General features: G+C 38.0%; 1 protein-coding gene across 1 annotated transcript; it reads left to right on the top strand.

Annotated features, from left to right (window-relative positions):
• Positions 1 to 276: 276 nt before the first annotated feature.
• CA1H5orf51 (chromosome A1 C5orf51 homolog) lies at positions 277 to 20,662 on the top strand. The gene is made up of 6 exons (XM_030330589.1): positions 277 to 557; positions 4,440 to 4,546; positions 11,613 to 11,756; positions 14,238 to 14,369; positions 15,265 to 15,379; positions 19,365 to 20,662. The coding sequence occupies exons 1-6, from the start codon at positions 458 to 460 to the stop codon at positions 19,649 to 19,651; spliced, it is 885 nt and encodes a 294-aa protein (XP_030186449.1). The 5' UTR covers positions 277 to 457; the 3' UTR covers positions 19,652 to 20,662.
• Positions 20,663 to 24,844: the final 4,182 nt, after the last annotated feature.

Genomic DNA, 24,844 nt, shown 5'->3' with positions numbered 1-24,844 from the left:
TTTGATTTTAGGCAACGCTCTCGCTACAAAGGCCAAAATCGGACAGGGGCCAGAAACAGAAGAGCAAGGCCAGTCAACCACCACCAGCCAGTCGCTGCCACGCTCTCCCCCCAGCGCCCCCTCAGAGAAAGCTGGCTTCCTATTGGACCAACCTGAGGGTGTGGGCCGCTCCCGATTGGTTTAGAGGAGGGGGCGGGAGAGAGGCGTGCCCTGATGTCATGCCAGCCCCTAAAGTATCCCTACCGCTCAGGATTGTGGGAAGGAGAGGAAGTAACCGGAGACGAAAAAAATATAAACCGCAGCAATCTTCACGGGCCTGGACCGGCCCTGTTGCCGAGCTGGGGTTCCCTCCCACCAACCGGGTGCGCTCCGCCCTTACGCCCCGCCCAAGCCGGGGAATCAGGTGACCGCGGCCCGGCAAAGTCACGTGGCTGGGGCGCGCCCGCCCGTCGTGGCCATGGCGGCCGCAGGTTCCAGTGTGGTAAGGCGAGTGGAAGAGCTCGGGGACCTGGCTCAGGCTCACATACAGCAGCTTAGCGAAGCCGCCGGCGAAGATGGTGAGGGAGCGGAGGAGAGTGGGGCGGGCGGGCTGGCTGTAGTTCATAGCTGGCACTCGACCGCGGTACGGGCTGGAGGCTGCGGCCTGTGCTCGGTGTAGATCCCAGGCCAGAGCTACCGAAGGTGTTGCACTTGTGACCCTCGCTGCACCGTCGATTGTCCACCTCCAGAAACTCACGTTGCCTTAAGCCTAGGCATTTGCGTCTACACTGCGTTTTTCATAACCCATGAAAACCGCTTACATGTCAGTCAAATCAGTGCTGCTCGTCTTTATGCCTATAGCGATTGGGAAAAGAGTAGAATCTGGATAAAAGTACAAAAGTTTAAATGAGTAGTTAAAGCTGACTGATAGTACGCTGATAAGTAATGATTGGGGTGCAGTAAAGATAGCTAGGCATGTGTAACAGTTAAACTTTTTAATTGCTGCCTTATAAATTTTCGTCTTCTGTTTTGGATTCTAAATCCAACTGTAAACAATACAGAAGAGCTTTGCATTCGTATAGTTTGGACGATTCTTTTCTATACATCGCCTCAGTTCTCACCACGGCTCTGTTAGTGTTAGAACACTTGTTTGGAAAGGTCCAAGTGTTTTCCTTAGGAAAGACTGGCTTAGAGAATTACTGCGACTTTTAAGTTTAATTGTCTTATTACATCTCAGCTCCCTATAGGTTCTACATTATTTTATTTTTGAGTTTTGAGCATTTAGTAATACAGATAGGCTTTTAAATTCTGGTGGTCTGACTCATTGTCATCAGACTTATAGGAAAATAGTAGTGGAACATTTTGCCAGATTATTGATTGTTGGTGAATTTATTGAATAGGATCCACAATGAAATGGCTCAAGTTCAATAAAGCTTATTTGCTTGATTATCTTTTCTTAGAGTATGTTTTTCAAAATCCACAGACCACCCTGAAGCAGACTTCTTTTTTGGTTTGTGGTAAGTGAATCCCAGGATTCACATGAATAGTTTATCCACCGTAGTGGCTATTACCTGGAAGTGTATCCAGATTACCTCTAAATAAGCTATACAGTGATCTTCACCCCACACCAGCTCCACTTAAACCAGACTAAAGAGATCAAAGAATGTTTTTTATTCACTTATCACTGAGCCCAAAAGTCATTCTCATTTTTCCATGGAAGAGTTCTTTACTCCAGACTAGAATAAGGGGTGGAAGTAAAAGTAAAGTGGTGGGGCACAGAAGTGGCTCAGCTGGTTAATCATCCTACTTTGGCTCAGGTCATGATCTCATGGTTGGTGGGTTCGAGACACCATTGGGCTCTCCACTCTCAGCAAGGGGCCCGCTTCAGATCCTTTGTCTCCCTTTCTCTCTCTGCTCCTTCCCCTGGTCACTCTCTCTCTCTCTCCAAAATAAATAAACATCAAAAAAATTTAAAAGGTAAAGTGATGTATGTCCTTGTTGAGAGACATTATTTGATTTTTTAATTTTTAAAGATTTTAGTTTTAAGTAATCTCTGCACCCAGCATGGGGCTCAAATTTACAATCCCAAGATAAAGAGTCATATGCTTCACCCACTAAACTAGCCAGGCACCCCTTTTTGGGAGACTTTAAAGTTGTGAAGGTTTACTAAAAGTAAAATAATAGTGATCTTTGTTATGAGCTATTAATGAGTATTAATGGCAACATTTTCTTATTTTATGAAGTTAAATTAAAACATGGTTGCAGATGTTTGAACTGAACTTGGCATTCTTTTCCACACAACAAAAATAATATTCACTCAAAATGTGTCCTTTCCTGTAACAGCTACATATTTGTATTACATTATAGGAATTGATAGTTTTCTGTTTTCTACTTCAAATGAGATGAGATGCAACTAGACATTATTCTAAGATTGCTCTCCTTTTTATTTCTGGTCAATTTTTGTTCTTTATTTCTCATTGTACAAGCACAATATGTTCAGTATATAGAAATATGCCATGAGAGGGACTTTTTCCAGAGGTTATGTAAGAGTCACTTGTCTTTGCCTTGCCAGTTGTCACTTTGAATGGTTCTAGTAAAAATATTATATTTTATAAAAGTTTGCTAAAATGTGAGCCATTATCCCCTCTCCCCTGTACTTAGGAATTCATGTGAGCTACTCCTTCAGCAATGGTTTAGTGAATTCAGTACAAGTCTTTACGTTTAAAATAATCTTGCAAATTAAGAAGAAAATGTCAACTCAGTTTCTAAAGCACATATAGAGTGCCATGTTCCATTCACAGTGGAATTTTTTTTTCCCCCCAGGTTGGGAGATGCTACTTCTGGGCTGAGAGATTGGAAGGCAGTGCTAAAGAAGTAGCTTTCAAAGCAAAAAAATAGTGTATCTTTTTTAAAAAATTTTTTTTTTTTCAACGTTTATTTATTTTTGGGACAGAGAGAGACAGAGCATGAACGGGGGAGGGGCAGGGAGAGAGGGAGACACAGAATCGGAAACAGGCTCCAGGCTCTGAGCCATCAGCCCAGAGCCCGACGCGGGGCTCAAACTCACAGACTGCGAGATCGTGACCTGGCTGAAGTCGGACGCTTAACCGACTGCGCCACCCAGGCGCCCCAAAAAATAGTGGATCTTAAATCAATCAGAATCTGGTTTAGATACAGGCTAGTCCTCACTTGGAAAAACTTAAGGTCATCGTATGGTTGCCAACAGACATAATGAAGCTGGTGTTGCTTTCACTCCAATACTAAACAACTTACTATTTGTATAAGTGCTAAAGCTGGATCAGATGGGCCTGCAGTAAGTTCTACATTTTCTGTCTGTTGGCTAGTGTTGGAAAGGATACATATTTCTGAAGGGAAGCACAGAAGGGGCAAATTCAGGGACTTTGAAGTCTTGATGGTAGGCATGTCTAAATTTGACTACATGAGATGGTGCAGAAGGGTAGATAAATAGCACCTTCGTATGGACACTTGGCGGGTTAGGGAGGAAAAATCTGTAAGAAAAAAGTGAAACCATGAAAACAAAGGGAATATGATACTGGAGACAGGGAAGAAATTAGACAACATAGGGGCGCCTGGGTGGCTCAGTTGGTTAAGCATCCGACTCTTGGTTTCCGCTCGGGTCATAATCTCATGGTTTGAGTTCGAGCCCCTCATTGGGCTCCAAGCTGACAGTGTGGAGCCTGCTTGGGATTCTCTGTCTCCCTCTCTCTGCCTCCCCCCCACTTGCGCTATCTCTGTCTCTCTCAAAATAAATAAGGAAACTTAAAAAAAATAAAAAAAAAAAGAAATTAGACAATGTAGAGGGGAGAGAGGGTGAATTGTTTTTAGAGGGCATATTAGAATACTCCTTTCTTTGAAAGAATTAGGTAATTTGTTCCACTTACAGGTTTTTAAAGGAATAAAATATGCAGATGGATTATGTAATTTTTTAGATTATGTAATTTTAATTATAACAGCTATTTACATACATAAATACATAAACAGGATAAAGTTAAAATTGCTCAGAGCTTACATTTTTGGCGCACTTGATTTAATCAGTCATGTTCTTTTAGGAAATACATTTATGAAATTATAAGTTTTTAGTGGAAGCCCTTTAGATTTATGTATATTGTTTGTACTATTCGAATACAAGTTTTCAATTTATTATTTAAATATTTTGAGTATGTCAACATCATAAAAGCAGCACTATGAAAATGAACATACAAATTGCATTTAAGAAATGGCAACTGAACCTGGAGAAGTTCAGTCTAGCTATTGAGAATAAATTACTGTGATGAATTTAAGTAGGATTAGGCATTATGATGTACTTCATGGTTTACATAAGATATTACTACCATGCTGCGTCTTCATGCTGTAACATAATATGATTTCAGATACACCATTTTTTTTTGTTTAAAGAACACCTTGAAACTATATGAAATTCATGTTTTTATCTCTTACAGATCACTTTTTAATTCGGGCTTCTGCAGCTCTAGAAAAATTGAAACTTCTGTGTGGAGAAGACAAAGAATGTTCAAACCCATCAAATCTTCTAGAACTTTACACACAGGTACTGAAACAGATGTGGTTTCTGAGATGATATGGGGACAGATTGCCTATATAAGATGATTGAATCTGACTCCAAAGTTTAGGTGTAGTGAAACCAATTTATTCTCTATTTAAAGTGTTTGATTTTTGGGGCACCTGGCTGGCTCAGTTGGTAGAGCATGCCACCCCTAATCTTGAAGTTGTAAGTTTGAGCCCCACATTGGGTGTACAGATTGCTTAAAAATAAAATCTTAAAATAAAAAAAAAAAAAGTGTTAGGGTACCTGGGTGGCTTAGTTGGTTAAGGGTACAACTCTTGGTTTCAGCTCTCAGGTCACGATCTCACATTTTGTGGGATTGAGCCCCACATGGGGCTCTATGCTGACAGTGGGGAGCCTGCCTTGGATTCTCTCTCTGTCCCTCTTTATCTGCCCCACCCCCACTCACATGCTTATGCTTGCTCGCCCTCACTCTCAAAATTAAATAAACCTAAAAAAAAAAATAAAGTGTTTAATTTTGGTCAGAAAAACCCCTTTATGTATAAAACATATAGACTTGAAACTTTGAAACTATAGAAAGAAGATTTATTATTTAATGTATTGTTAAGGAAAAAAATCTTGTAGATAGCAGAATTGCTTCCCTTTATATTTCATTAAGCAAAACACTCGTACATGCAATTTCCAAGGTTTTGAAAGTTATTCAGAGGGAATAAAGGTCTCTGTAAGGTCCCTGATTATTTTTTTTCCCTGAAATTCATCTTTTTTTGGGATCCTCCACATGACTCTCCTGCTATTGTCATGCAACTGTATAAAATTTTTCTGCACCCCAGTCTCCCCCCTGCTGCTTTTTTTTTTTTTTTTACTTTCCTTTCAAATTCAGGTCTCTGTGTGGGGAAGACCTAGTTTGGTTTTCTCAAACACTGCTGAGGCAAGTTGACATTAAGAAACATAATTTCATTATAGTAACTAACGTTCTTATAGCACTTTATAGTTGACAGAGTGCCTTATATGCTTTACTTGATAATGAAGACGAAGTGGTTATGAAGAGTAGAGTAAACATAGTTAAGCTTTCAAAGTACACATGTATGGCATTTAGGGGCCTGGCACTCTACTTCTTATTGGGAGGTACATAAAGCTGGTTTCCGCCTTCAGATAGCATGGTTGACTGAACCTATAACGACTACTCATAAAACCCAAAGGGCTGCTGTTATTTGGCAGAGCTCTGCCTGGCTTTCTTTCCCTTTGGAAGACTCCCTGCTTGTTTCATTTCTTTCAGTGAGAAAGTTGTAAACATTTTTTTTCTCTTCAGATTTTTATTTAAATTCTAGTTACTTCACATACAGTGTAATAACTGGTTTCAGGAGTAGAATTCAGTGATTCATCCCTTACAACACCCAGTGCTCATCATAACAAGTGACCTCCTGAATACCCATCACCCATCTAGCCCATCCCCCACTCACCTCCCTCCATCAACCCTGTTTGTTCTCTTTCACAGCCTCTTGTGCGTTGTTACCCTTTCTGTTTTCGGTGTTTCCCCACCTCCCCTATGTTCATCTCTTTTGTTTCTTAATTCCACATATGAGTAAAATCATATGGTGTTATTCTTTCTCTGGCTGACCTATTTTGCTTAGCATAATATACTTTAGTTCCATCCGTGTTGTTGCAAATAGCAAGATTTCATTCTTTTTGATCACCGAGTAATATTCCATGTACGCACACATACACACACACACAGAGACATGTACCACATCTTCTTTATCCATTCTCAGTTGATGGACATTTGGGCTCTTTCCATACTTTGGGTATAGTTGATAATGCTGCTATAAATATTGGAGAGCATGTGCCTCTTTGATTCTATATTTTTGTATCCTTTGGGTAAATACCTAGTAGTGCAATTGCTGGATCGTGGGGTAGTTCTAGTTTTAATTTTTTGAGGGACCTCTGAACTGTTTTCCAGAGTGGCTACACCAGTTTGCATTCCTACCAACAAGGTAAGAGGGTTCCCCTTTCTCCGTATCCCTGCCAATATCTGTTGTTTCTTGTATTATTAATTTGGTATCTTATCATGATTTTGATTGATATTTCCCTAATGATGAGTGATGAAGAGCATCTTTTCATGTGTCTGTTAGCCATCTGTATGTCTTCTATGAAAATATGTTCATGTCTTTTGCCCATTTCTTCACTGGATTATTTGTTTTTTGGGTGTTGAGTTTGATAAGTTCTTTATATATTGTGAGTACTAACCTGTTATCAGATATGCCATTTGCAAATATCTTCTCCTATTATATAGGCTGCCTTTTAGTTTTGTTGACTATTTCCTTTGCTGTGCAGAAGCTTTTTATCTTAATGAACTACTAATTTATTTTTTCTTGTTTTCGTTGCCCTCAGTGATGTGTCTGGTAAGAAATTGCTCCAGCCTGGGTCAGAGAGGTTGCTGCCTGTGTTCTCCTCTAGAATTTCGATGGTTTTCTCTCTCGTATTTAAGTCTTTTATAAATTTGAATTTTTGCATATGGTGTCAGAAAGGGGTGCAAATTCAATTTTCTACATGTTGCTGTCCAGTTTTCCCAACATTTTTGTTGAAGAGTCTGCCTTTTTTCCATCAGGTATTCTTTCCTTCTTTGTTGAGGATTACTTGACCATGTAGTTGTAGATCCATTTCTGGACTTTCTGTTCTGTTCCATTGATCTGTGTGTCTGTTTTTGTGCCAGTACCATACTGTCTTGATGACTACAGTTCTGTAATATAGCTTAAAGTCCGGAACTATGATGCTTCCAGCTTTGCTTTTCTTTTTTATGATTGCTTTGGCCATTTGGAGTCTTTTGTCGTTCCATACAAATTTTAGGATTGTTCTAGCTCTGTGGTATTTTGATAGAGATTGCATTAAATGTGTACATTGCTTTGGGTAGTATGGACATTTTAACAGTGTTCTTCCAATCCATGAACATGGAATATTTTCCTTTTTGCAGTGGGTCGGGGGGGGGGGGTCCTCTTCAATTTCCTTCGTAAGTGTTACACAGTTTTACTGTTACACAGTTTTACTGGTTAGGTTTGTTCCTAGGTATCTTATGATTTTTGGTGCATTTGTAAATGGGATTGATTCCTTGACTTTTCTTTCTGCTGCTTCATTATTGGTATATAGAAATGCAACAGATTTCTGTACATTGACTTTATATCCTGAGACTTTGCTGAATTCATGTATTCTAGCAATATTTTGGTGGAATCTTTGGGTTTTCTACATAGAGTAACATGCTGTCTGTAAATAGTGAAAGTTTGACTTCTTCCTTGCCGATTTGGATGCCTTTTATTTCTTTTTGTTGTCTGATTGCTGAGGCTAAGACTTCCAGTATTATGACAAATAGTAATGGTGACAGTGGGCATCTGTCTTGTTCCTGACCATACAGGAAAAGCTCTCAGTTTTTCCCCATTTGAGGATCATATTAGCTGTGAGTCTTTTGTATATGGCCTTTATGATGTTGAGGTATGTTCCATTTATTCCTACTTGTTGAGGGTTTTTATCAAGAATGGATGCTGTATTTTGTCAAATGCTTTTCTGCATCTATTAAGAGGTATCATACAGTTTTTATCCTTTCTTTTATTAATGTGGCGTATCATATTGAATGATTTGCGGATACCAAACAAGCTCTGTAGCCCAGGAATAAATCCCACTTTATTGTGGTGAATAATTCTTTTCATGTACTGTTGAATTCTATTTGCTAGTATCTTATTGAGAATTTTTGCATCCATGCTTATCAGGGATATTGACCTGTAATTTTCCTTTTTATTGGGTCTTTGTCTGGCTTTGGAGTCAAGGTAATGCTAGCTGCATAGAAGGAGTTTGGAACTTTTCCTTCCATTGCTATTTGTTGGAACAGGTTAAGAAGAATAGGTAGTAACTCTTTAAATATCTGGTACAATTCCTCTGGGAAGCCATCTGGCCCTGTACTTTTATTGGGAGATCCTTCCTTCTTTCCTTCTTTCCTTCCTTCCTTCCTTCCTTTCGAGAGCATGGATGGTTGACACGGGCAGGGTGGGGGGGAGAGAGAGACAGAGAGAGAGAGAGAGGGAGAATCTTAAGCAAGCTTGATATTCATGATGTTCAGTGTGGAGTCCGACATGGGGCTCAATCCCACAACCCTGGGATCATGACCTGAGTTGAAATCAAGAGTTGGACGCTCAACAGACTGAGCCACCCAGCGCCCCTATTGGGAGATTTTTTTTTTTTTAAGTTTATTTATTTATTTTGAGAGAGAGAGCTAGCAGGGGATGGACAGACAGAATCTCACATAGGATCTGCTCTGTCAGCGTGGGGCTTGAACCCACAAACCATGAGATCATGACAGAGCTGAAATCAAGAGTCCGATGCTTAAACGACTGAGCAATCCATGCGCCCCAGGAGATTTTTGATTACTGATCAATTTCTTTGCTGGTTATGGGTTTGTTCAAATTTTCTATTTCTTCCTGTTTCAGTTTTGGTAGTTTTTACGTTTCTAGGAATGTGTCCATTTCTTCCAGATTACCGAGTTGATTGACATAATTTTTCCTAATACTCTTTTACGGTTATTTGTATTTCTGTGGTGTTGGTTATGATCTCTCCTCTTTCATTCCTGATTTTATTTATCTAGGTTCTTTCTCTTTTCTTTTTGATAAGTCTGGCTAGGGGGTTATCAATTTTATTAATACATTCAAAGAATCAGCTCTTAGTTTCGTTGATCTGTTCTACTGGGTTTTGTTTGTTTGTTTCTACTTCATTTATTTCTGCTCTAGTCTTTATTATTTCCCTTCTTCTGCTGGCTTTAGGCTTTATTTTCTGTTCTTTTTTAGCTTCTTTACATGTAAGGTTAGGTTGTGTCTTTGAGACTTTTCTTGCTTCTTGAGGTAGGCCTGTATTGAATATACTTCCCTCTTAGGACTGCCTTTGCTGCGTCCCAAAGGTTTTGGACTGTCATGTTTATATTTTCATTTGCTTCCATGTACTTCTTAATTTCTTCTTTAATTTTCTGATTTACCCATTCATTCTTCAGTAGGATGTTCTTTAACCTCCATGTATCTATGGTCTTTCCAAATATTTTCTTGTGGTTGACTTCAGGTTTCATAGCTTTGTGGTTTGAAAATATGCATGGAATGATCTAGATCTTTTTGTGTTTGTTGAGGGCTGATTTGTGACCCAGTATGTTTGTTACACTGGTTCTCACTACTTGCCCATGTAGAGATGCATATGCAAGGTGCAGGGGGCAGGGCTTAGTGTAAGCACCCAGTCTCCACTTGGTGGTGCTCTTTAGCTCACTGAGGTTGCTGAGTACTGATGGGCGGTGGCGGGGGGGGGGGGGGGGGGGGGGGAGTGCAAAATGGCTTCGCCTGGCTCTCCCATCCCCAAGGAAGGGAGCTTGTGCCTGCCACTTTTCATGTAGTCCTCACAGAAAATCACTTCTCTTGTGTCCCTGGCTTTCATCAAATCCCTGTCTTCATGCTGTCTGTGTCTGAGCTGTTTTTTCTCAGGTGTGTGGCTTGATTTCTAAACTCCGAATTTTAGGGATTTGTGCAGTAGGGCCCTGTGCTGATCCTCTGGGGGAGGGTCTCGCCAAGCTGTTGCCCCTTGCCAACTGTTCCAGGAAAGTGTTTGCAGGACCACGCAGTGGTTTTGAGTTCATGGCAAAGTGGAGCAGAAAACTGGCGTCAAGACTCGCTGTCCTCAGTCAGTGTCCCTGCTCCTATGCCTGGGAATCGTGTAGCACGTTAGCACCACCCTTTCTTCTGTCCCCTAGAAGGCCTTGCTTCCACTCTCAAGTGCACTCCAAGCAGGGGATCTATTTCTCCCCCAGCAACCAGAGAATCCTCAGACCACACTGTCTTCTGCAGGGTCTCCACCCTCCTTCCCCACGGGAATACTGCTAAGCCAGGCACGACCTTGGTAGTGGTGGACTTCTAAAACTTGTTGCACTCCACTCCTTACAATACTTTGCAGTAGTCTTTTTTTTTAGCAGGGCTCCCTCTCCTCTGGAGCACCCTCAGTTCTTATCTCCCCCAAATCAACTCTCTGCAGATTCTACCCTCCACAATTTTACTTGTAGTGTTATTTTTTCAGTCAGTTGATTTCTTGGGTGTTCAGAATGACTGGATATTTATCTAGCTGTGTTCAAGGGAAGAGGGAAGCTTCCCCCATCCCTCCATCTTAATTAACTTCTACCCTCCAAACATTTGAATTTATTTCTAAAGATAAGATGAAAGACCTAGAGATACAGATTTGAATTCCCCAGGCCCCCTTAGACCCTAATTATGGTTCTGAATCAAAGTTACTATCCATAGGATAATGATTTGCTCTTCCTGACTTAGGCCTTCAACACAAGAACACTTAGCACTTAAGTAGCCCTGTATAATTAATATTCTGTGTGTTGTACATATCTTAATTCATTCTATCCTCAAAGCAAGGAACTTTGAAAAGCAGTTTCTTTATTTTACCAATAAAATTGACTGTCCTTGGTTAGTTGGGTGATTAGTGGAAGAACTCAGTTTCCTTAGTCTTAGTCCAGTAGATTAAAAAAAAGAGGGAAAAGGTTGTGTAGTTTTAAGGTACTTGAACAGAGCATCTTATATTTAGGAATGCTAGGGATTTAGTGTTTAAATTGCATAATGTTGGCTATATACTGCCTTTATTGGGTGGCAGAATACATATTCCCCAAATGCTAGGTCTGCATTTGAAGAAACAAATAAACTATTTGAAGATTCAATATATAAAACTAGAGGTAGTGATCTTAAATTGATATAGCAGGCATTTAGAAAATGTTCAAGAAGTATGTATGTGTAAATTGCAAGGAACATAATATATTTTTCATAATTAATGTCATATATGATTAGCTTAAAGTCTTCTTTATTTACTTTTTTTGAGAGAAGCAAGTTTATCATTAATTCAATATTTTACTAAAATACCTATGAGGTTTCCTATGAAGCCCATCAGAGACTATGTGTACAGCTAGACATTTTTCCCACTTTTCAAATTTAATTGTCTAATAAAGCATCTGTATATGTAAGGTTAAAATGTAAGTTATTCACATTTCAATCATTAATGGATACTTTTGTTTGTTTTACTGCAGGCCATTTTGGACATGACATATTTTGAGGAGAACAAACTAGTAGATGAAGATTTTCCTGAGGACTCTTCACAGAAAGTAAAAGAGCTGATCAGTTTTCTTTCAGAACCAGAAATTTTAATTAAAGAAAATAATATGCATCCAAAAGTAAGTTTTGTACTCCTGTGAATTATGGTGGAATGCTGTCTCTTCCTCTTCTGCTCTTTAGAGTCTGTCATTTCCTCTTCTGGAATGTGTCTTTGTCTCTGTTTAAAATGAAGATTAAAGGAGGGATGTATGAGACTTTAACACCTCAGACCAACATCACAACTAAAGTATCACATATATGTTTCAGAATATTTGCATGATGGAATTGTATTGGAATTACTGGTGCCTGATCATTTTCTAAACACAGATATTTGCTATTTCTGCTCCCTTTACTTCTGCAGATTGAAGGTCCTGAGGGATCTAATTAACACATCTCTTGTCCTTTTTACAGTCTTTTTCCTCCTGGGCATTTGCTGCTTTTCTTCCTATTGATCACCCCATCCCTCTGAGGCCCTCAGAGCCTGGCTCTTGTTCTTCCCCAAACATCTGCCCTTTCTCCCATCCTGGAAAGATACACCCTCACCAAGGATATCTTAATCCTCTGATTTTCTCTATTCTGTCTGCTTGACAACCTGTTCACATGCTTTTTATTGTCATCTCTATTTAGATGATTCCAAGATTTTTGTCTAGCCCTGGCTATTCTTGCAAGCAAATAATTTATTATGTTTAACTGCCTGCTAGCTCTCTTTACCCAGATTTTTTTTTTTTCTCTATGTGTTTATCAGGGGATGTTAACTGTGGGAACAAATAATCCCAAGTTTTAAATGATACAACACAGTAAAAGTTTGATATATTAAAACCTTATATATATATATATTTTTTTTCATTATTTTATTCTAACAGTACTACAAGTGTCATCTTGTTTCAAGTAACAGATTTCTAAAAAGTTACCCTTTTTTAACACTTATTTTTTATTGAACTGTTGTTGACATACAATGTTACATTAGTTTCAAGTGTATGGTATAGTGATTCAACAATTTCGTATGTTACACTATGTTCATAAGTGTAACTACATCTTCCAAGGCAATTACAATACCATTGTACCCATTTTCCCTGTGATTTACTCGTTCCATAACTGGGAGCCTGTATATCCCACTCCTCTCCTCCACCTGTTTTGCCCATTCCTCTGGCAACCATCAGTTTGTTCTCTGTATTTATGAGTCTGATTCTGCTTTTTGTTTGTTTATCCATTTGTTTTGTTTTTTAGATTTCACACGTAAGTGAAATCACGTGGTATTTGTCTTTCTCTGTCTGATTTATTTTTCCTAGCACAATACCATGTAGGTCTATCTACGTTATCACAAATGGCAAGATCTTTTCTTTTTTACGGCTGAATAATAACCCTTTGTATTTACCACATCTTTTTTATCCATTTATCTATTAATGGACATTTGAGTTATTTCCATATCTTGGCTATTATAAATAATGCTGCAATAAACGTAGGAGTGCATATATTTTTTTAAATTAGTCTTTTTGTTTTGGATAAATACCCAGTAGTGAAATTACTTGATCATACAGTAATTCTATTTTTAATTGTTGAGGAACATTCATACTGTTTTCTCAGTGGCTGCACCAATTTACATTCCTACCAGTAGCATACAAGGGTTCCTTTTTCTCCACATCCTTACCAACACTTATTATTTCTTGTCCTTTTGATTCTAGCCATTCTGACAGGTGCAAGGTGATATCTCATTGTGATTTTGATTTGCATTTCCCTGATAATTAGTAATGTTGAGCATCTTTTCATGTGTCTGTTGGCCATTTCTATATATCTTCGTTTGAAAAATGTCTATTCACGTCCTCTGTTTGCTTTTTGATTGGATTATTTGGGTTTTTTTGGTGTTAAGCTATATAGATTCTTTATATGTTTTGGATATTAACCCCTTATCAGGTATATCATTATGTTATTTGCAAACATCTTCCATTCAGTAGGTTGCATTTTCATTTGTTGATGGTTTCCTTTGCTGTGCAGAAGCTTTTTGTTTTGATGTAGTCTCAGTAGTTTATTTCTTTTGTTTCCTTTGCCTCAAGAAAAATACCTAAAAAAATATTGCTAAGGCCAATATCAAAGAAATTACTGCCTATGTTTTTTTCTAGGCGTTTTGTGGTTTCAAGTCTTACGTTTAGGTCTTTATTTTATTTTGAGTTTATTTTTGTGTATGGTGTAAGAAAGTAATCCAGTTTCATTCTTTTTCATGTAGCTGTCCAGTGTTCCCAGCATGATTTATTGAATGAAAAGTTATCTTTTTAATCAGATTATGGAATACTTATATTTCAGATATATTAGAAATGGCTACTAAAATACTTAAATATTATTTTCTAAAAAATTGTAAATTGGAGTAGTTATTTTCACGTAGCAATAGATTTCTAAACTTATAATTGATTCAAACAAAGTAAGGCATTCATGAATAATAAGTAATCAAGTAAAGGGCAAATTTTGTGAAATGAAAGTGTTTTGAATTGCTCAATATTTTGGAATTTAATTTTTATTTTTACAGATGTGAGGTTTCTTTTTTTAGCTAAGTCTTTGTTGTATTTCAGCCCTGCGATTTGCTTGGGGATGAACTTCTGGAATGCCTCTCTTGGAGAAGAGGTGCTCTACTCTATATGTATTGTCATTCTCTGACCAAAAGGAGAGAGTGGCTCACAAGAAAATCCAGTTTGCTTAAAAAGGTAAAAAGGTGTTCCTTATACATTTTAGATTGTTGACTTTACAGGTTTCAAAAAGCTGTCATTGGTGTAGTACGAAGAGTAGTGGAATCAAAGGGTCTGGGTTTGCACTCCAGGTTTCAACTTACTAGCTATGTATTCTTAAGCATATGGGAATTATTGTGAAGATTAAATAAGATAACATGTGAAAGCCTTTGTAAACTGGGAAGTTTACGTGCTGTTTTTAAGTTTGGGATTTTTTTTTTTTAAATAGAATATAGACTGTCTGTATTAATTTCTAAGCATATTTATGGCCTGAAGGAAACAAACTTGGCTGTGACCCTCTCTCTGTCAGCAGATAACTCATAAAGAACCTCGTGACCCTACTGTAGAACACTGTAGCCCTCTGATTCGTCTTGACTCTTCTGACCAAATCTGTAAATCCAAAGAACCTGTCTTACATTGTTTTACTAAGAATTCAAACTTGAGTTGGTTGTATACATAGTTTATGCGGGCCTAGAAATGAGAGGTTACCCTTGATGTAAAATTTTGTTCATAGTATTTCTTAAATTATAACAAGCACATGTTTTAATAAATTGTTTTTGAACAATTGTTATTTTATCTTTTTCTTCCTCTGTTAACATCTTTGACAAATATATTACTGAGTCATGTGTTCTTGGTTAGTTCTTTCTTTTTTTATCTCCCATACTCTTTTGCTAATTGGAGCATTTGGAAGGTTGTATTTATAAAAGTTTTGGGATGGGGTGGGTCCTTCTACCATTGTGATATAATAACCACAAGATACATTTACAAACTAGTCAATTTTCTCTTAAGTAAAGAATGGGGGGAAATTAACGTTTGAGGTTTCTACAGTTCTTCATATAATACTTATAATTCTTTGGCTTTGATTTTCATTTAGTATCTTATTGATGGAATCAGTTACTTGCTACAGATGCTAAATTACCGGTGTCCTATCCAGTTAAATGAAGGAGTTTCTTTCCAAGACTTAGACACAGCTAAATTACTGAGTGAAGGTAATGTGATCTCTTTTTGCAGTTTCCTGTTTTAAAGGTTTTTTTTTCTTAATTTTTACGTTTACTAGACTTTACTCTGATTTAAATGAATTTCAAGGTACATTATATACCAAAAAATAATAAAAGGGCTTTTAAATATCTTCTCACGTAAAAAATAAAAAATACTGCTATTCCCTTTATAGTAACTTTGAAAGAATTATATATCATGCTGCTTTTATTTCGTATCCCCAATTAGCCCAATTAGGCACTAGATTCGGCTACTTGAAACAGACTGGAAATAACTTTTTTTTAAATTTTTTTTTTTTCTTTTCAATGTTTATTTATTTTTGGGACAGAGAGAGACAGAGCATGAACGGGGGAGGGGCAGAGAGAGAGGGAGACACAGAATCGGAAACAGGCTCCAGGCTCCGAGCCATCAGCCCGGAGCCTGACGCGGGGCTCGAACTCACGGACCGCGAGATCGTGACCTGGCTGAAGTCGGACGCTTAACCGACTGCGCCACCCAGGCGCCCCATAACTTTTTTTAAGTTTATTTATTTTGAGAGAGAGATAGAGAGAGCCATGCATGCAGCTGGGGAGGGGCAGAGAGAATGGGAGAGAGAGAATCTTAAGCAGACTCTGCACTGTCAGCATAGAGCCCGACTTGGGCCTCGAACTCACAAACCTTGAAATCATGACCTGAGCCTAAATCAAGAGTTGGATCCTATCCGACTGAGCCACCCAGGTGCCCCGGAAGTAACTGTTAAACAAGTAGAAATTTACTGCTCTTTCACATAAAAATGGTCTTACGGGGCACATGGGTGGCTTAGTGAGTTGAACATCCGACTTCTGCTCAGGTCATGATCTCGCGGTTCCTGGGTTTAAGCCCCATGTCGGGTTCTGTGCTGACAGCTCAACTTGGAGCCTGGAGCCTGCGTCAGATTCTGTGTGTCTCTCTCTCTGTCTCTGCCCTTCCCTCACTTGTACTCTCTCTCAAAAATAAATAAACACTGAGAAAAAAAAACAACAACCAAAACCAGAGCTGATTATGGTGATTCCTATCAGGATCCTACCTTTTTCCTCCATCATCTTCAGAACTACAGCCTTACAGCTTCAGAGGGAAGCATTTATACAGAATACATGTAAATAGTACTTCCCAGAGTTGTGCAACATGCACCTCTATGGAAGATATTGCATTCTCAGTGTCTCAACATGCTTCTGGAGGTCTTTTCGTCTCACCTGTTTCAGTCTATAGGAATGGCAAAAAGATGTTTCTTTCAGTCAACACTGCTCCTTTGGAATAACCTTCTTAGAAGTTCCTAACACTTACAACTTCCACCTACATTTCACTGGCAATAATTTAATCACATGGCTTCAAACAGGTACAAGGGAACCTGGGATTACAGTATAGCCCTTCACCTGATACATTACCATCCCAAGTAAAATTGTCTTTTATCTAAGAAAGAAGGGAAGAATAAATACTAGGTGGCAAATGTTAGTTCCTGTCATATCTATCCACCTGAAAATATTAGGAACTGGATATAGAGCATCTTTTGGGTTTTAGACTGAGGTGTGGGAGGGAAGAACCACTTATTTTTGCCATCTCTTTATAAGTGGAGGAACTGATGTCATGATAAGCCAGAAGATGTGTTGAAGGTCACATAGCTGGCAAGTGACATTAGATTATATGTGTAAACTTTCTTTTTACTTCATCTGAAATTTTGGTGGGGAGAAATCAAATACGGAGAAGAAGAAAACTTAGGGAAAATTCTATATTTCAATTTTATAAGTATATTTTAATTATCCTTTTTTCTTTGTTAGCTTTTGTAGGTTTTTCCATTTTATTTGAAAACACTGCTTAGAAAAAGCAGCATGATTTAAGCTACTGAAAGTTGTTATTTTCAGTTAATTCAGGCACGTAGCTGTCCTAAAAATTGCAAATACCAAATGCTCCTCCAGTGGGCCTGTTTTGACAAACATGGGGTTTTGGTTTATTTGTAGGAAGTATTTCTTGCAGATAACTAGTAAACTGATTAGCTGCATTGACAGTGGCCTTTCTAAAATCTCCTCACCCACCAATATGGATTGATGTAAAAGAAAAAGTAGGGATGGGCACGAAAGCCTATTTAGAACCAAAGAAAGTAGCAAGAGTCACCAATTTCTCTTATTCTCTTATTTCTAGTCATAGGGTAGTATACTCTTACAGCCTGGATTTTTCTCTTCAGGATGTTTGTGGTACTGGTGTCTTCTCTTAAATCATAATTTGATTGCATTAGCCCCTAGCTTCCACTACTTCTTCCACAGGAGAATCAAAAGGGACAGATAGGATCTCTTTTTTCCAGGAAAAAAAAAAAAAGAAAACAACATCCACTCCATAGCACTTTTGCCACAGGGCTAGGTTCCTCTTCTGGTGTTGGCTTCTTGTTCTCATCTAAAGCAGTTTGTTCCTCCCTACTTCATCTCTCTCAAGATGTAGGTTAGGAGGCAGGAAGCCTACCTGGCTGAATTACTCCTGATACCCCATCAGAGAGGTTCTAATTATTGTTTTTTTCTTCACTTAAAACATTTATTCAAAAATGAAAACAATGTGTTTTGACATGATAGTTTTTGTATACTTAAATCTGTATTTTTTATACATAGTATGGTTTTGAAAATTAGTTCTTAGTATTCTGTAAGTGTGAAAATTTTATTTTAGATTTAGGAAGGATCTTAGAGATTTTATTTTATTTTATTTTATTTATTTATTTTAATTTTTTAATGTTTATTTATTTTTGAGACAGAGAGAGACAAAGCACGAGCAGGGTAGGGACAGAGAGAGAGGGAGACACAGAATCCAAAGTGGGCTCCAGGCTCTGAGCTGTCAGCACAGGGCCTGATGCAGGGCTCGAACTCATGGACTGGGAGATCATGATGTGAGCTGAAGTCAGATGCTTAACCGACTAGCCACCCAGGGGCTATTTAGTTATTTATTTATTTTAAATTAAAAAAATTTGCATCCAAATTGGTTAGCATATGGTGCAACAGTGATTTCAGGAGTAGATTCCTTAGTGCCCCTTACCCATTTAGCTCATCCCCCCCTCCCACAACCCCTCCAGTAACCCTCAGTTTGTTCTCCGTATTTATGAGTCTCTTCTGTTTTGTCCCCCTCCCTGTTTTTATATTATTTTTGTTTCCCTTCCCTTATGTTCATCTGTTTTGTCTCTTAAAGTCCTCATATGAGTGAAGTCATATGATTTTTCTTTCTCTGACTAATTTCGCTTAGCATAATACCCTTTAGTTCCATCCATGTAGTTACAATGGCAAGATTTCATTCTTTTTGATTGCCGAGTAATCCTCCATTGTATATATATACCACATCTTCTTTATCCATTCATCCATTGATGGACATTTGGGCTCTTTCCATACTTTGGCTATTGTGGATAGTGCTGCTATAAACATGGAGATGCATGTGTCCCTTCAAAACAGCACACCTGTGTCCCGTGCATAAATGCCTAGTAGTGTAATTGCTGGGTTGTAGGGTAGTTCTATTTTTAGTTTTTTGAGGAACCTCCATACTGTTTTCCATAGTGGCTGCACCAGCTTGCATTCCCATCTAATTATTTTTTAATATTTTATTAGCCAATATTAAACATAATTCTGAATAATCCTTAATATTAATTTTAAAAGTTCTACATGAATTCAAAATATTTTTGTGGCCAGATCTTAGTGATAATTTACCCAACTTTAGAACTTAAGAACACAGTGACCTAAATGATTCTTTAAAAAAAATCTCTGACAAACTGTTTTTTGGGGGGTTGGGAGTGATGGACCTCTTTTATAGGTAAAATAGAGATAGAAATGCCAATTAAATGAGGATTATATTAGTGATCATTTGGCTTTTCTAGTGTAACTGAAATGAGAAGGAAATACGCTTAATGACATAAAAGGAATTTATTAGAGTTTTAATAACCAAGGTTTCTTTTTAAATATTTAAATTCTAATCTCTCAACCTAAATGATTTTCCCAGGAATATTTAGTGACATTCATTTGCTGGCTATGATGTACAGCGGAGAAATGTGTTACTGGGGATTGAAGCATTGTGCAGATCAACAGCCAGAAAATCATGAAGTGGATAGTGGTGTTTCCGGAGCAAGCTACACGACACAGAAAGAACCCTTGGATTTCCGAGAAGTAGGAGAAAAAATTTTGAAAAAGTATGTATCTGTGTGCGAAGGACCCCTGAAAGAACAAGAATGGAATACAGCAAATGCAAAACAAATTTTAAACTTCTTTCAGCATCATACCAACCAGTAAGTTCAGCTATTCTTTTTGAAACAGAAGAACAAAACAACCCGTGAAATGGAAAAAGTTCCAGAAAAGAAGACATATTGACACTGAGCTTAAGAATGTTACACTATGTAAAGATAACCAGCAGGGTTACCTATTTTTAAATGCCATCGCCATCTTTCATTACATGTTTTTAAATCTATGAAGGAACAATTCTTTAATTTCTAAGATGGCATGTAATTTTAATTCAGCCATCCTGTAACTAATACTAAGTAGTAATCCAGTTTAGCTTTTTAGAATTTTTTTATTACTTTAGGTTTCTTTTTTTAATATTGTGACATAAAATTGACCACTTTAAATATCTTCAGATTATTTTTAGGTCTATCTTGAAGCTACGCTTCAGCGATTAAAATCAAGTCACCTCATTGCTTTAGATGGATAAAAAATGGGCAAAATAGAAGATTGTGACTAGTATTTAGACTCCCATTTCCAGAATAAGATAAATAATGCAATGCCACAAGAGAATTGTTTGATTTTTTTTCACCATGTATTACTAATAGAATTTAAAATTTTTATGCTATTGGGCATTATATAACCATTTTCAAATGATTTTCCTGTTTTGTTAAAAGAAAATGGATGGCTTATCAAATGAGTAATGAAGATGAAACCAATTTAGGTTAGTCCATCATTAGCTCATATGTGTTTAGAGCACACCTTTTTGGATGTATTGAAATTTTAATATTTTTGTCTTTAATAATAGAGATGGCCAGAGAACCTAACTTTCTATCTTGCTTACAGTATTTCTGTCTACCTCAACTCCTCTTGTCATCTTGGGATGATCTGTCTAATACCTTGCTGATATCCTTGACTTCTGTGCCAGTGACTTCATCACATTCCAGGAACTTACTCCCATGGCTACACCTTGAATGAAAATCACCATCTTGTGTTCTCTTTCTGAAATCTTAAATTGCAGTAACCGATAACAATTCCTATCTTTCCAGCTTTTTCACTTCCTCATTTTTGTTGATTTTTCTTTCCCTGTATTTCTATTCTTTTTTTTTTTTTTTAATTTTTTTTTAACATTTATTTATTTTTGAGAGAGAGAGACAGAGCATGAACGGGGGAGGGGCAGAGAGAGAGGGAGACACAGAATCAGAAGCAGGCTCCAGGCTCTGAGCCATCAGCCCAGAGCCAGACGTGGGGCTCGAACCCATGGACCGCGAGATCGTGACCTGAGCTGAAGTCGGACGCTTAACCGACTGAGCCACCCAGGTGCCCCCCCTGTATTTCTATTCTATCTCTAGCTTCTTTACAGCCTTCTCCTCTTGACTGTTCCTCTTTCTCCTAAACCATCAGCCCGTTTCAGATTTTCTTCCTTTCCTCCAGCTTCAGCTTTATAAGGATCACCAGTTGAAGTGCTCTCCACAGCCCCTTCAAGTCCGTTGTCCTCTTGTCCTTCAGTGTAACCATTCTGCACATCTCACCATTGAATTTATCCTGTCACCCACCTTTTCTGGAATGCTGTGTCTCATGTGAAGTTCATGTAACCCTTCAAGGTGTAATCCCTATGAGTGTCTCACCTTCGACTTTAGAAGAGCCCTCAGTATAAACCTCTTGTTTGTTCCTGCTGTGGCTCCTCTCCTTTTCTCTTGGTGGCTAATCTAAACCTCACTACTTTTTTCATGTCCTCTATCTCCTCCCTTAGCATATGGCGCTTGGTCCGCTCTTACAGAAAATTCAGACTATGAGGAGTTTAATTTCTATTTCCCAGCTTTGCTGTACTCATTTTCCCCATTTTTAGAAGAAAAGAGGTCACCTGCTTCCTGTCTAAAGCTGATCTCCACCTCTTCTCATTTCCCCTGGAGCTTCTTTTTTTTTTTCTGCTTGCCCCTTAGATATTGCTCTTCCCTGAAGGTCTGTTTTCTTTTTCCCCTCCCCCCCCTTTCCTTCTCTCCCTCCCTCCCAATCTCGCTCTCGCTCTCGCTCTTTTTTTTTTTTTTTTTTTTAACTTTAAATACTCTTAGGTGATGTCATTCAAAGCCCTGGCTGCTTGTGACAGCTATAATGTTAGGCTGACTTCTAGACTTGCAACTCAAATCCCAGCTTCTCCTGCTCTCTGAGCCTTCTTTCTAACTGCCTATTAAATATCTTCACTCACACAATTTTGGTAATTCAGTATGTCCAAACAACTAACCCTCATCTTTTGTTTAAAATCCTTTTTGGTTCATGTTTTTTCTTTCTTTTTTTTTTTTTTTTTTTTTTTTTTTTGGTCTTTCACAGAGCAAGGCAACAAAGAATGCCACAATCTAGTTTCTGTCTACTTTCCCAGTTTTCTCTCTGCAGCGCATCCCATGTTATCATGTTCTAGTTCAGTGTTCCTCAGCATTTACAACCCAGGCTGCTTTTTGTTAACATTCTGATAGAACATCTTGGTATAAGGAAAATCTCTCCCTATCCCTGCCCCTGTCTCCTTGCTTATCCTTACGCAACAGAGATTTTTATTTAATAGCTTTTTAACCAGTTTTACTACAAAAATACCTTTGTGCTTTCTAAGTATAAAAATTTAGATCATTTTTAGTATCGTTTTAGAACCACACGCCCGCTTACCCCCACCTTTTGAAGCATGATGATCAATTGCAAATACTTCAGTTCCTTTCCCATTGGGCTCCCCTCAGTACTCTGCAGATCTCATTACTTCTGCCGGGAATACTTTGCCCTTCTTTGTGGCCAGGTGAATACTTACTTGTGCTTTAGGACTCAGCTCCAGTGATACTGGATCCATAAGGTTTTTTCAGCCCTTTTCAGTCAAATGTTCCTTTGCTTCTGCTCCCTTAATGTTCCTTCCCATGTTATCAAACAGGTAACACTGCTTTATAGTTCTTTTCCTTATGCGTTGGTGAACTCCATATTTAAAAAATGTATCTTCATACATTGTGCTTAATGAATGGTAGGCCCTTAGTAATGTTTTTTGGTTTTGTTTTGTGGGGTTTTTTGCCTTTTTTTTTTTTTTTTTAATTAATAAGAGACACGGTTCTTAAGTGCCGAACTCTGCACAAAAGGGTTGCTGCTATTGGATTCCAAACTGCCATGCCCTCTACACCAGTGGTTAATAAGGCAAATAAGAAATTAGTTCTCAGAGGGGCGCCTGGGTGGCGCAGTCGGTTAAGCGTCCGACTTCAGCCAGGTCACGATCTCGCAGTCCGGGAGTTCGAGCCCCGCGTCAGGCTCTGGGCTGACGGCTCAGAGCCTGGAGCCTGTTTCCGATTCTGTGTCTCCCTCTCTCTCTGCCCCTCCCCCGTTCATGCTCTGTCTCTCTCTGTCCCAAAAATAAATAAACGTTGAAAAAAAAAAAAAAAAAAAAAAAAAAAAAAAAGAAATTAGTTCTCAGAGAAGTAAAGTATTATGTAGATTTGGAACCTGAGAAAACCATAACTTTCTCTTCAGAAATGGGAACTTCCATTTTGCCTTTACGACCCTTGGGAACCACTTGGGTCTCTCACTGGCTGGTGTAGTTATGAGGGTGCTACTGGGTGCTTTTTGTACAACTTTTCCATCCCCCACATAATTGGAGAATGATCTGTAGACCATAACGCTTACAGTGCTTTTTACTTGGGTGTATTACAAAACAATGAACAACAGATTTTTGTATGTATGTGTTAAACCTAAGTAAATTTTATTTCATTTAAGTGAAGTATCTTCAAGATAACAAACACTCTACATCAGCAAGGCACTATAATTCCCTCATCAACAATTATTATGTGCCTACTACATGTCAGGTTTCATCTTAGGCATTGATGATATAGCTTTGTAAAACATCATTTTTGGGGGTTTATATTCCAGTGGAGGAAGTTAACACATTTTAAGAAATACATGTATCGTGTATTAAGTGGTTAGTGCTATGAAGAATAAAGCAGGGTAAAGGGCTTGTGTGACTCTGGAGAGGAGTGCTGTTTTATGTATGGTGGTTGGGAAGGCGTGCCTATGTACTTTAGCATTAGCGTCTTCAAATTCTCTCCCTTTTGTTAAATGCCTTGCTGCACATTCAGTACATTCATAAAGTTTCTTTCTTATGGAAGTTCTAATACAGAATTAAGGAACGAGTCAGTCACTACGTAAGACCTTTTTCCTTTGATTACATTTAAGACGTTTTCCAGTGTGGGCTTTACTAATGAGTGAGTGAGAACCTAAAGGCCTTGTTGTGTTATTACATGGGGGGTTTCTCTCCATTTTGAGTTCTCTGATTGTTACTAAAACTGTTAAAGGATTTTTTTTTTATAATCCTTAAATTTGTGTGTTTCTTTTGCAGTGTGAATTTTTTTATGTTAAGTAGTTAAGTTTCAAAGTAAGCTTTGAAACTTAAAGGCCTATCTGCTTTGTGGCATTTATAGGGTTCCTGGCTATTATGAATTGTTTGATGCTGATTAAGTTTCAAATCATGACAAGACTTTCCCTCATACCTTTGCATACAGTAGAGTGAAGTGAGTGAGGGTTGTGGCTAAAACTCCACAATAAAATTACATTCCTATCTTTACCCTCCCACTGTGGGTTCTATGATGTTCATTGAAGTGGGAACTGTATCTAAACGTATTCTCAGCTTCATTTTAATGGCATTCTTAAAAACACACAACTGGATAACATGCTAGTTTTGGATGGCTTGGCACTTTTCTCTTGCCACCTACGAGGGCTCCTTTTTTGGCTCTAATAAGGATACCTTATCTGCAACAGAATCCAGGATTCTGTAGTTCTCTAGTGTCACTTCCTTGTATTATTTTTAACACAGTATGAGATAACATGTTAGGAAGTATTGTATTAAAATGCATTTACTGTATCCATAAATAAGTATGTGATATGTATTCATGCTGAAGTTCTTTATTGTTTTTTGTTCTCTTACTTGTAGTGAAGATTTCCAAGTAAAATGTTTTGGAGCATATAAATTTTTTTTAATAAAACCATATTCCCATATTTGTATCTTGGTCTTTATTTTCTTTTATATCTGAGTGTTGTATCAGAATGAAAACTTTCATTGTCTCAGTTTACTTTGACATCTGAACATTATTTCTTATGGTTCTAATAAATGTCATACAGTATAGTATATTGGTTAGGAATATGGGCTCTGGAGCCAGAGATCTGAGGTTAAATATTAGCCCTGTCGTGTCCTAGCTTTGTGGCTTCACATAAATTACTTAAACTTTCTGTACCTTAATATCCTATTATTTAACA

Source organism: Lynx canadensis, chromosome A1 (assembly GCF_007474595.2).
Source record: "Lynx canadensis isolate LIC74 chromosome A1, mLynCan4.pri.v2, whole genome shotgun sequence".
Lineage (NCBI taxonomy): Eukaryota > Metazoa > Chordata > Mammalia > Carnivora > Felidae > Lynx > Lynx canadensis.
This window is presented reverse-complemented; position numbering and strand designations above follow the sequence as displayed.